Source organism: Xenopus tropicalis, chromosome 8 (genome assembly GCF_000004195.4).
Source record: "Xenopus tropicalis strain Nigerian chromosome 8, UCB_Xtro_10.0, whole genome shotgun sequence".
In the NCBI taxonomy this organism is placed as follows: Eukaryota; Metazoa; Chordata; class Amphibia; order Anura; family Pipidae; genus Xenopus; species Xenopus tropicalis.
The window spans coordinates 57,826,345-57,840,536 of NC_030684.2; the positions used below are offsets into that span (position 1 = coordinate 57,826,345).

The 14,192-nt window shown below is 39.0% G+C and overlaps 1 protein-coding gene across 2 annotated transcripts in view; it reads left to right on the forward strand.

The window, feature by feature from the left end:
- The first annotated feature begins 11,477 nt into the window (after window positions 1–11,477).
- Window positions 11,478–14,192, forward strand: part of mamld1 (mastermind like domain containing 1) — a 121,773-nt gene continuing 119,058 nt past the window's right edge. For both annotated transcript variants that reach the window (XM_002934546.5, XM_012969490.3), the window contains exon 1: window positions 11,478–11,758. In XM_002934546.5, the coding sequence (XP_002934592.3) occupies window positions 11,705–11,758 (54 nt within the window). In that variant the 5' untranslated portion in view covers window positions 11,478–11,704. The remainder of the gene's footprint in view (window positions 11,759–14,192) is intronic.

Consider the following 14,192-nt stretch of genomic DNA (forward strand, 5'->3'; position numbering starts at 1 on the left):
ACCTAAAATTCACCTTTATTATTTTATTTTAAAGGAAAAGTAACACAATTTTTTTTTAAGTAAAAAATCTATTCTACCCTGCCCCAATAATTGCCCTATCCTGAAAACCATTTATTATTTTGAATGCTGTAGTACAAAATACCTGTTAAAAGTTGGCTTCCAGTCATTTGAAGAAAGGTGATATGGTGATGCAGGTGAAGTATCAGGGAAGTGTCCACTATGCGGCGATCGATTGATCAAGCCTAGCCTGACTCCTTAAAATTTTTTTGTGTTACTTTTCCTTTAAAGGGGAATTGCGCCCAAACACAACTTAAGATTTTTGAAAAGAAAACATAATTTCAAGCAACTTTGCAATATACATCAGTCAAAAAATATGCTGCCTTTTCATGATTTCTAATGTAATAATATGGTTTGGAACAGTAGTCAACTGTCCTCAGCCTGCCTTTAGCCTGCATCCTCCCAATCCCACAATTCCCTGCACACGTGATGTCAATAAGGAAAGGAACAACACAGTGCAATGCATTGTGGGTTATGTAGTTCCTGCATGCTGTGTGAAAGCTGTGGACAAGTTGTTACAATTTGTAACAGTGTTTTATTAAATTGTATTTATTCATACTTTTTGAAGGAACCCACAGTGATAGGTATATTAGGGGTTTCTGTGTTGTGTAGGGCTCTTTAACAAATTTTGGTTTGGAAGAAAAAGTTCCCTTTAAAAAAAAATGTGTGAGTTCAGCACCATATTTTTATCGTCAGCAAAAAAAGTTTCTCCTTGTCTAGAAATATCCAGCTGGTAAGACAATAGCTGAATGCCACCCTATAAAAAGTTTTTATTACCCTTGAACCCCAAACACGTTCTCTTTGCATGGTGTTTGCCATGAGATCTAATGACAATATTTGATTCAAAGGGCACCAAATTCAGTACCTATTCACAGCACTGTCCAACATAGCACCATAACATTATTCATAAAGTGCAGCTGATATTCACATAATGCACCATTAAAAAAAAAAAAAAAAACATATTCTAAAAAAAGGGGCCCCGACCATCATGATTGCATATGCAGAGAGTAGCTGGAGCTTGTTTGACTGCAGTTAAGGTTTTTAGGAAAACAGTTCAATGTTCAAACTTATGGAGGCAAAAAGTTTTGAGTGACTTGTATGTTTTGGCCAACAACATATTTATCCGTGCAGTCCTAATTACAGCACCTTCCTGAAGTGGGGGGCCTGCAGACACATTTTATACCTGGTTTAAGGTTTTTGTTGAATCCCCTTAACTTGCATTTTACCCATCCACACAGCTGCGTAGTTGGGTAAAACAAACTTTGAGATTTGGTTAATGTAACTGGGAGAAGGTGCCACACTGCAGAAAATGGCTTGGCTTTGGCAAGCAATATGAATGTTCTTACACAAAGATATATATATATTGAAAAAAAGACCAGCAACACCGGATCTATTGCAAACAATCAAGGCCTTGAGAAAGGTCCCGACGGGGACCGAAATGTAACGTTGGCTGTTCATGTATTTTTCAATATATAATTGATTGTTTGCAATAGATCCGGTGTTGCTGGTCTTTTTTTCAATATTTAAACTCTTTTACCGTGCACCTGGGACAAGGATTGAAGTGGTGTGCCACCCTTGGTTCGATATATATATATATATATACTTACCCCTAACCTTAACAAAACAAAAATGAAGTTCCAAAATGTTTTTAGAAGAGAAAGACGGAAGAGCAAACATATCTAGCCTACTAAACTCTAACCCTCGAGTTTTTGAACAAATAGATGAGCAAACTGGCCTGTTTCACTTTGCTCAAAAATTTGCAAATTGCATTGGAGTCAATGTTTTTTTTCACTGCGTTAATTAAACATGATAAAAGAAGAATCAATTCAGCGACATTTAGGAAGGCCATAGGGTTCCAGGCCCCGGTATAATAGTGCATTCACTTTATCAAGTAAAGGTGTAATGAAAACCTAATAGAGTAGTCAGAACTTTAATAGAAACTGGCATGTCTAGCACTTTCCCAGTTACTTGCTGCCCTCCTAACTTCTCTCTTCCAAGGCATACATAGTAAAGTCCTTTATTCCTTCCTGGCTCACAAATACACTGTTACTGCCAAATACATTGCCGTTTGCACATTCTGTTTAAATGGAAAGAGTAATGGTTACTGTTTATTTACTATCCATATATTCTTGAAGATCAACGATCTGAGCTGGGGCAGATCAAGTGGCCTAAATCACTCCCAAATTTTTCATTATTAAATGTTTGCAAGTATGATATTGCTGTGCTGAGCAAGGAAAATATGTTACAGATTGGCAAGAGTTTTTTTTTTCAGCATCATTTTCAATATTCTCTACTCACCTTAACCACAATTAGTTGTCCCACGGGGGAATCTGATAATGGGATTAATTTACATGAACTAAAAACACATCAAATTAGATTGACCTACATTCTAGGAGTACAACTAGGCTTACGCGGCTTTTTGTTAACGTTTAGACAATATGATAAAAACAGCAAATTCTGCGTTTTAGCAAATAACACGTAGCCTATTTCTCTATCATTGTTAAATGAGACAAGAAGATGAAAACTGTCCTTGCAGGATTCAGTTTCAGCGATTACAAAAACATGTACAAAATGTATGGAGTTAAGCTGGCCATACACATAATGATTTTTCTTTAATTAACAAAAAATCCGTGATCTGACAAAACTGCTTAATTATCGTAAGGCTGGTGTGCTCCAAATGAACATACATCTGGTGATCTTTCTTCCATGTCAGAAGTTGATCGGGCAGGTTTAAAAAATTTTTATCTGTTGATGGGATGGGATTTCAATTGCTTAACAATTGCGCTAAATTACAGCAGTAAATATATACCTGTATTTATTTACTGCTGTAATTTAGAGCAATTGTTAAGCAATTGAAATCCCATCCCATCAACGGATAAAAAATATATATATATATTACAAATTATATTAATATATATATAGTTTGCAGGACCAAGTACAGCATACATTGTCTTCTAAATTGCAATAAAACCAAATGTTTTGCAATGTGCCGAATGAAGGATACACAAAAGAACATATCTTGAAAACACTGGAAAGGAAAACATATATGGCACATCCTCTTCCGATTTGGGCTTCAACTAGAATGATAATTTTCATTGATGAACAAATCAGATTTTAAACAATCATTTCACTATAAGCTTGATAGTACGATAATGAAAAAATCTTTTAAAAATCTACATGTGTATAGCAACCTTTGGTTAAAAATGTTGTAAACAGGAAAAATAAGAAATTGTAAATCACATCAGAATGTAATAATGTTGTGCAACTGTAAACAGTTATTACACAATAAATATTAACTTTGCATAGAGTTTTATAGCTGTTTAAAAGTTGCATTTTTCCCACAAATAATGTAAGAAATTTCATCACATTCACTGCAAACTGGTGCAAAATATAAAAACGCCCAAGCAAATAATTGTTGACATTGCACATATTTTTTCTGTTAGCGTATTACATTCCCCCATACAAATTGCACTAGTCAGTTCAGTATATTATCAAAGGCATGTGGAGGAGATTTGGAAGGGTCAGGTTCCCTGAGGTTACAGGGGTGTGAGTGAGGGTAAAGGGTCATGTGATGTAATGATTTTTAAACTAAGCAGAGTAATGGGAATCCTTTCCTTCTTTCTCTGATTCTTTTCATTCTAATTTGCAGGAGATTTAGCTATTTATTTTAAATCAAATAGATTTGCAGCTTGAACTTAAGTGATTTATTACAGCAGTGTATAAAGCATTTTTCCCACAAAAGGATACATAACATCTGACATGCAAAACAAATGATACAGTAGCTATAAAGGTGGTCTTGCTTATGAGGGCTTGCAATCTAAAGAGGCAAGTCACACTGCCCTTTCATACAAACAAGCAGTGTAATAGATTTTTTGAATGCTTTCCGGCAGGGGGCTCAAACTCAATTTACCTGGGGGCCGCAGGAGGCAAAGTCAGGATGAGGCTGGGCCGCATAAGGGATTTCACAAAAAATTGGCTTTCAAAGGATAATGCAAGGCACGGCGGGCGGGAGCTGCTGATTGCGGAAATGATGTTATGCCATCATAACAGTTATTATGGGAAGACGTTCTGTGTGCACAATTAGCTCCTTAGCAGCTAATTGTGCACACAGAACGTCTTCCCATAATAACTGTTATGATGGCATAACGTCATTTCCGCAATCAGCAGCTCCTGCCCGCCGTGCCTTGCATTATCCCTTGAATCGCAATAAAAATCGCGATCCATTCATTGCTTTTGAGAAGGCGTTGGTGCGGGCCACAAAATACTGTACCGAGGGCCGCAAATGGCCCGCGGGCCGCGAGTTTGAGACCCCTGCTTTCCGGTAAAGCGCAATAGATGACTCCCACCAAAAATGGCGTAAAAATGCTATAGTTAATTTACTAAACTGTCATTTAAGTATGCTATAAAATGGACTATTCTTAGCAACTTTTTAATTGGTCTTTTTTGGTCAATTGGTCACTTGTTATTGTTTTTGAATTATTTGCCTTTCTCTTCTGACTCTTTCCAGCTTTCAAATGGGGGTCACTGATCCTGGATGATAATATACTATTGCTCTGTGAGACTGCAATGTTATTGATATTGTTACTTTTTATTACTTCTCTTTCTATATAGGCCCTACTTTATTCATATTCTTGTCTTTTTTTCAAACCACTGCCTGGTTGCTAAGTTAAATTTGACCCTAACAACCAGATACCTCCTGATATTCCAAACTGGAGAGCTACTAAATATTAAGGGCATTTATGCATCCTTGCAACATAAGCTGTTTGGCAAGGTCCACTAAAGACTAACACCAGAATTATTGCATTGTCAAAACGAAATTGTTGCAAATGTCTATAGCCTATTGAAGAGAGGCATTATGTGAAAACTGCCAGAAACTGAATAGAAGAAGGGATGCAATGTCAGGTTTTTTTAACATGAACACTTAAAACTGTATTATTATTGGATGTATGGATATTTGATAATAATTAATATAATGCAAAAATAATTAATTACTGATTTAAATTAATTGGCCACAATAACATTTAATAAAACATTCATACATTTCTTATAATTACTATTTAATATAAACTATTATTGCATTTATGTGCAGTGGTACCAAAGAAATGTGCAAGATGTATAATAGATTATGCAGATGGCTTAAATGAGTGACAAAAAAACTTGCAACTCGAAAAAAAGGGAGTTATCACAAGACAAGTTTATCATAGGTCGCATTTAGTAGGAACATAGGAGCGGCATTAAATTTGGCTCAAGAAAATGTGCTGCATTAATGTGCCATGAGTTATAGCCAGAACTTTAGTAAATGGATTCCATAGTGTCAGAATGTGCCACCTGTTGCCAACGTTTAAGTCCCTCCTCCCCTGCCAAGGATTTCAAATGATGCAGAAAGAAAGGAACTGTTTTGCAACTGGACTTCAGCATATTAAAATGGTATTTACTCATACTTTTTGAACTAACAGATTACAGCGATAGGTATATTAGGGGTTTCTGTGTTGTGTGGGGCTCTTTAACAAATTTTGGTTTGGGGGTTTCATTTGTATTAGCGCTAAAATGTAGCTACAGAGAGATGTTGTTTTAAAGCTGGCCAGGCAACATCTGCAGCAGTAGCTGAATTTTACAACTGTGTCATGCACCAAACACGCACACTGATGGGTTTCCAAAGTGACCCCATTTGCTCTGCTGCAGCCTGGCATGCATTGTCAAATAGCAGGTCTGGGTTAGACCAGAACAGGAAAAATGTTTGTGGACACAAGTGTGCTGTCTTCTGTGCACACAAAGTATGGGATGAGCGCACACAGCAAATTGTGGTACACACAAAGAATTTTGTGTGTAAACACCAAATTTTGTATTTATTCTGACCTGAGCACACACTTTTTAAAAAATATTTTTTGCCGCACATAGCCAAGAAAGAACTAGAGGGAACATTGGTGGGCACCACTGCGCTGTACTATGTACAAGTAAATTCATGAAACTATATAGTTCTTATTCTTTTTCTGTTTGAAAGTGGTGTGTACATTTTAAGTAAGGGATACTGACCCTTTGATTCAGTACTGTACTCCTTTTAAAGCAATGCCAAGCATTTTAACAATTATGAAATGCAATGTTTCAGCAAATCGAGTCTGATTGCTCTTCTATGTACTGTAAACAGTGGTGAGAACTAGCAGGAAAAGGCTCTAAATAAATAACTTAAATAAATAACAGTGTTTATTTTGGGTTGTGATAGAAATACCAATGGCAAACATTGTAGCCATAATCAGTGGGATTTTTAAAGGCAAAGACACATACAAGCTTAATCTTACTTTTTCTAAAGAGAAGTTCATAGAGATCAAAATAATAGGACTTTTTTTGTTTAGAGAGATTACTATGCATTTCAGAAGTAGTTCAATCTGCATATATAGGCTAGTACCACACCAGACAGATAAATGCAGACCAAGAATTCACCTCTGCACTCCTAACTGCTTTCTGATTTGCCTGCTCCCTGAGCCTGAGCCATTTTATTGGCCTGGGTATACGGAGAGGATTTCAGCATGGAGATGCTTGACTATGTATGTTGGTGCCAAAATTTACTCCATGTGCCTGCACATCAAATTATGGAAAATGTCTTATCTGGAAAACCCCCAGGTCCCCAGGTCTATACCTGTAGTAGGACCACATGTAAGATAAGGGAGAAGAAGCATAAAATTGTTTAAGTACTTTGGACAATTTATAGTTAAATGGGACATTAGAAGTACAGATGATTAAATGTCTTATGCTGCTGACCGAATCCTCAGCAACTGCCTGAAGAGATCCTTGTTGATTTTTAGATTCTTATTTTTCTATTGTATAGAGGCATAGACATAAGAAAGCAAAAATATTTGTCAATATCATTCATTAATTCCAATAGTGCTTCCTTTTAAAAGTAGATATTCTAACATAACTATCATAACATAACTTTTAGCCTTTTGGCTGTTTTGGTGTGTGACAAAGGACTCCAGACTTGGGATCTGGTTTAATATTTGGTCAAACACCAGGTCAGACCACTCTGTGTATATAACAAGGGTCCTAGTATACAAACATTGTTCTTCTATTACTAGGGATATCCATACACTCCCAAGCGCCAGTGTACGTGTCCTTTAGGGCGCTCCCATCCTCCCTGGTGTTTTGGGGTGGGGTAAAAATGTGACATTTTAGAAACTACTGTTGTAAAGGCCTGGCTAAATACCAATGTATTCCTGCATAGTGACCTATAATTGTACCCTCAGAAAGATACACTAATTCTACTAAAATAACAGGACACAACTGAGAAGATCGGCTGACCACATAATATTTTCAGCATCATTTTGAATGTGTGGTTGGCAGGGAACCATTCATCTCCCAGTGATCAAACATTGTATAATGGCTGTGGCAATACTTAATCAATAGCTCTTGGGAGAAGTGTTGTCCCGTCTGTCATCACTGCTACTCGCTGTAAAACCTACTTGAAATTTGATATACAATATTGGAGACCACACGTCTGTTGAGCAGACCAGTTGCACCCACAGAATCACAGGACAGATTCCTTGTGAACAGCTTTCTAAAGCGAGCATGTCTAACTATGACACAGAGGAACCAAACAATCAAGGGCCACAAAGAATCCATGTAAGGCAACATACCCCATAAGCTAAAAATTGCATTATGTTTTATAGTTGGCCAATCATTTTTTATACGTTACTATAAAAGTTAAGATTTAAATTAAACTAGAAATGTAGAAAAGCTTAAAAGGTTGGGAGCTACATTAATATAAAAATCTGAAATTGACTAAAGGACACAGAATAGGGGAGGGAGACTTGGCCACATAAACCCACCAAGCACCAATCTGACATAATGGAGCTAAAGGAAAGGAATTCACAGAACAGAGTTTCAGCCTTTGTCCAACACAAGAGATGTTTGCATCATACAATAGTGTATGCCATTGCATAACATAATACAACTACAAATACTTAAAATGTTCACTTTTACTATGAATAATTCAGAATAATTCAGAATAATTAAGAAAAGGATTGTGTTTCATTCCACTAAATACTTCTGTAAGAAAATACACAATATTAGTGTAGTAAGCGATAAAACAAAAAACTTTTTAGAGGCCTTTGCCACATACATGGGTGCCCACAGGGTTCTAAGGAAGCTGATGTTTTGGGACAAGATGATAAACATGTCTGACATTCCCATTAAATTACATTATTTCACAGGCAGGTACTAGGATATATAGATATACAGTGAAGGAGAAACCACTGACCTTTTAAACAGACATTAAACAGTGTAGGTGGACTTTCTAGCTATCCATATTGTCCCTTTTAAATGAGGGTGTTAAATACTGGCTGGCAGCAGCTGCATATTAGGGCTGTGGATCGTACACCCTTCCTACTGTTACTGAACTACAACTTCCACTGACAAAAGCTTCTTCTTCAGAGAATGCTGAGAGTTGTAATTTGGCAGTATTTGGAGGGCCACAGGTTGCACAAACCACAAAAAATGTTCTCTTAAACACTGCACAAAAACTTGAAAAATCTATAGTATAAACTAAAGTTTCATGTTCCTCATATGTTTACAAATGTGCTGACTTCCATAGAATAGCCACTGGGCCTTAAGGGATCATTAATTCAGCCAAAAGTACAAGACAGTGTTCAACAATCATGGAAGTGCTTAACAGCAGAGTGGGTGTGGCTTAAGTGTAAAAAAAAAAATGACAGGGGCTCGTCTGCCATAATGTCTGAGAGCCTTTGAGGATATTTTCCTAACAATGACATCTATTTCATCTTGCTCTGCAATATGCTGCAGAAATAAAATAGCGTCACATGACTGTAACATCGTTTTCAGGTAGCAAAAGACAATAAAAGCATGGAAACTTAGGGCAGAAAACTGTATGCAAATGTCTTTAAAAAATACTAACATTTGCAGAATGGGAAGACAGGTCACCACAATGGTTTTAAAGTAAATCTAGAGAGTTTTGTACAAAGGCACCCCCTGCTGGCCAGGGCTTTTGGGAGCAGAGCTGGTAACACAAACCAAACCCCATTCTCTGCTTTGCCACTCAGGGGACAAGGTAAACCTGCCAGGCAGGTGTCGTTTAACAAGAGGGTTGTGTATCAAATACTCATATCTTCAAACCAAGAGGTGGTAATAGATCAGTGATATATAAATAGGAATACATACGCACACATTATCGCACATTAAAGGAGAATGGCATAATTGTGCCGGAACCATTAGTTTGCCATTATGTAGCAGTTATATGGTGGGAATTCCAGCTGTCATAATCTCACATTTCCTGTAGATGCGGCAACAATGAATATCATGCACAACAATACACTATATGAGAAACCATATTGTAATCATCAATCGGTCGCAAATATTGACTCTCTAATAACCCCTGGCTACCAAAAATCAGCTACAGTTAATGCAATTACAGAATTCCTCCTCCAATAGGTTATTATCACTCAATGATGGTGAAAGAATCATTGGGTGTCAAAGCGAATCCTTAAGGTGGCCATACACGCACCGATAATATAGTTTTCATGCGATATTCGGTGCGTGTATGGTATGTCGCGAGTCGACCGATATTGCAGGAAGCTGCTGATATCGGCCGACTCGCCGATCGGACCAGTTTGAAAATTTGATCGGGCGCCATAGAAGGCGCCTGACCAAAATCTCCCTTCAGCGCTGAATCAGCAGAAGGAGGTAGAAATCCTATTGTTTCTACCGCCTTACCTGCCGATTCAGCCCTGAATGGTGTGTGGCGGATCTGACGATGTTTCGTGCGACCGATGGTCGCACGAAACATCGTCAGATCGCCACGTGTATGGCCAGCTTTAGAGAGCACAGCATATTATCCAAGTACAAAGAAAAAAAACCTGCCTGCTCTATTAGAATACATGCTTAACCCCTAGTCTGCCAGAGGGCAGACACATCTGTGTATGTTGGAGGCTCATTCAGCAGAGAGAGAATTATAGGCAACCAGCACTATACTGCTATTAACCCCAAATCATTAGGCTAATGCCACAAGAGACTCGCACACCCCTACCCTAAAAGGGCACAAAACTGGCTGACACTGGGAGCTTCTGTCCTTTCTCTATAAGACAGATTTATATATATTTATGTTCTTCAAGGCTACCCACACATTACCATGTTCCCAGAAACCCCATATTATATCATACTTACAAATACAATTATCACTGTAGCAGGTTTATGGGGGTGAGATTACAGATAACCCCCCAAAGCCATAAACTACCCGGGTCTGTTGCAATCATTACAGTACACTTAGCATTCTGTCATCTTTAACCAGCAGATGGTGGCATGTAGCTGTTCCATTTGCTACATTTAATAGGCCAGTTCTATGTAGGCTGGTCCAAGGCAGGTATGAATAATGACCATGTGTGAGTACTGACCATGGGTGATTTCATGCAAGTGCTAGGTGGCAACTGGTAAGCATTATATACAGTTCTCGCTCTGTTATCTGTCTATCTATTATTTCTTGTAATACCATGTAACACACTAAGCACTGTTCATACCAGACAACCTCATTAAAATAGATCACTCACAAACAGGGGCGGGCCAGGCCGACCAGGTGCCCTAGGCAACCCAGCCAGCCATCTCCCCCTCCCCCTCCCGTGTATACACGAATGAACAGACGCATGCATGGTGACATAGCAGTGGGCCAAGAGAGTGCAGACTAGGGGTAGGTAGAACAGTTACCCCCCCCCCCCCATCACTGCACCCTAGGCAGGTGTTTCTTCTGCCCACCCCTAGTTCTGTTCCTGCACACATACAAGAACATGTTTCTGAAGAGAAGAATATTTCTTAGATACATAGATGATGGATTAGCTCATTAACTGATTGTGAGCTCTGCTGAGCAGACCTCCTCTATTGATTAGTGTTTGTGTATAATTTGTATGTTTGATGTATACAACCTTCTATTGTACACTGCTGCAGAATATGTTAGTGCTTTATAAATATATGATAATAATAACAATTGATAGATCATATATTTGATTTAAATTCTAGGTTCTAGTCTTTCTTAAAGGGCCAGCTTGTGTTTTGCCTATGGTTCCCTTCTCCCTAGGCAAATTGATTGAAAGCTCTGCTTCTGCAACAGTTTTGCTTCCTCTGACAAGGTGTCTGTAGGAATTTATTCAGGCTTTAACCTGTGTAATTCACTGCAAGTGTCAGGGATGCTGGTAGCTGGATATCCACACTATTAATATTAATTTGCCAGACTGAATCCTCCCCTGTCCCCACCCGTCCTGCTCTCCCTCATGAGACTGCTAGCCCCTAATTTCTGTGTACATCTCCGCTTGTTTCCCTTTAAGAGCGAGTGACTGCCGGCCGTCTCCTCCTCCCCTGGTGACACAGCAGTTGTAAATGTCCTATCAGTAATTTAAACCCCACAGACTCCTCCTTGAAGTAAGGAACTGTGGGCTGCTGGAAATGTAGTGAGCAGTCTGAGACAAGCGCTGGGTGAATCATTAGCCAACTGCTTCCCTGGGATGATTTTGTCTGGAGTCTGAAAGGAAAATACATTCGCCACTTATTAGTATTTTGTTGTTTTTTTTCTTGACTGAATATTTTTGAATTTTTTGAGGGGGGTTTACCAGGACACCAAAGTGGATGTAAATATCTGGTGGATCTCCAGTCCAAAATGCTGCTGGTTTCCCAGCGCATAGAAGCACCACGTATGGAGCCCTATTTACCAGTAAGTAAGAGCGGAGGGGGGTGAGTGGCTTTTCATGCAGAGCTGGTGGGGAAGGGGCATCCTTGTGTGACTGCAATGTGCTGCTACTGCTGGACACGGGCAACTGGGCAAGGAGTAGCCTTAGCTTAACCCACAGAATAAAGAGAGGATTGTGGGGCTCGGTGACCCCAAGCATAGACCATCTTCTTTCCAGCAATATACTAATAAAAGCTCCGGAGGAAAAGAAGAATGATGTTAGCCCTCCCTAAACCAACAGGCACCAGAGAAGTGCTGTCATGCCATGTAATAAAGGGGGGCATCTCACTTCATAGAATCATTATTAGCAATGGGGGAATTTCTGAATATTCACAATAGGCTTCTATTTCTACATTGTGTCTCACACACACTCTGCCATAATAGAACTTCCTTATTATAAAGGCACTTTAGTAACTTTATACCATATGGAAAGATAGATACATACATACATTTATAGATAATATATAACAGAGCTATAGCTATACATCTGTACATCTTACTTGTCATACAGCACTTGAACAGTACTTGCATGAAATCACCCATGGTCAATATACTCTCACACATTATTCATACCTGTCTTGGACCAGCCTACAAAGAACTGGCCTATTAAATGTAGCAAATGGAACAGCTACACTGCACCCTCTGCTGGTTGGAGATGGCATGGTGCTAAGTGTACTGTCATGATTGCAACAGACCTGTGTTGTTTATGGCTTTGGGTGTTGTGGGGGGGGGGGGGGTATCTATAATCCCACCCCTATAAACCCGCCACTGTGTTAAGTGTATTTGTGAGAGTGAGAAAATATGGGGCTGCTGGGAACATGGGAAATGTGTCTTACAATCAGAGGGTAGCCTTGAAGAAGATAAAATATATATGTTTTATTGAGCAAGGACAGTAGCTCCCAGTGTCAGCCAGTTGTGTGCTCTGCGAACAATGTGTCCCCTTTGCAGCCAGGTCCACTGGAAGTAGATGCTGTCTGATTTATCTTAGATTAATGCTGACTGCACAGGGACTAATAGGATTAAAACCTGCCAATAAACTCTGGGTTGAAAGCTGTAATATCCCTGTGTAAACAGAGGCGTTCAGAAAAAGGTCTGCTTTATCCTAATGATTTCGGGCTTTTAACAGGAGTATAGTGCAGGCTGCTTTTAACCCTCTCTCTGCTGAATGAGCATCCAGCATACACAGACTTTGCTGAGCCTTCTGGCACACTAGGGGTTAAGCATGTATTCTAATAGAGCAGGCAGTTTTTTTTTCTTTGTACTTGGATAATATGCTGTGCTCTCTAAGGATTCGCTTAGACACCCAATGATTCTTTCACCATCAGTAAGCGATAATAACCTATTGGAGGAGGAATTCTGTAATTGCATTAACTGTAGCTGATTTGTGGAAGCCAGGGGTCATTAGAGAGTCAATATTTGTGGTGACTGATTGATGATTACAATATGGTTTCTCATATAGTGTATTGTTGTGCATGATATTCATTGCTGCCGCATCTACAGGAAATGTGAGATTATGACAGCTGGAATTCCGACCCTATAACTGCTACATAATGGCAAACTAATGGTTCCGGCACAATAATGCCATTCTCCTTTAATGTGCGATAATGTGTACGCATGTATTCCTATTTATATATCACTTATATATTATTATCACCTCTTGGTTTGAAGATATGAGTATTTGATACACAACCCTCTTGTAAACCGACACCTGCCTGGCAGGTTTACCTTGTCCCCTGAGTGGCAAAGCAGAGAATGGGGTTTGGTTTGTTTTAGCAGCTCTGCTCCCAAAAGCCCTGGCCAGCAGGGGGTGCCTTTGTACAGAACTCTCTAGAATTACTTTAAAACCATTGTGGTGACCGTCTTCCCATTCTGCAAATGTTAGTATTTTTTTAAAAAACATTTGCAGTTTTCTGCCTTAAGTTTACATGCTTTTATTGTCTTTTGCTACCTGAAATTACCTGAAAATGATGTTACACTCATTTGACGCCATTTCATCTCTGCAGCATATTGCAGAGCAAGATGATATAGATGTCATTGCTAGGAAAATACCCTTAAAGGCTCCCAGACATTGTGGCAGACGAGCCCCTGTCATTTTTTTTAACACTTTAGCCACACCCACTCTGCTGTTAACCCCTTCCATGATTGTTGAACACTGTACTTTTAAAGCTGAATTAATGATACCTTAAGGCCCAGTGGCTATTGTGTGGATGTCAGCACATTGGTGAATATATTAGCAACATGTAGCCGTAGCTTATAATATAGAACTGGTAAAAGGTTTCCATTATTTTATCTTTCTGTATAAAACACACACCCTGCATAAGCCTCACTACTGGGCAAAAGGTGTGTTGCTAGCAGGGAATGCTGCAGTGTTTAAGAGCTAACATTCTTTTTGAATTTTGCAACCTGTGGCCCTCCAAAT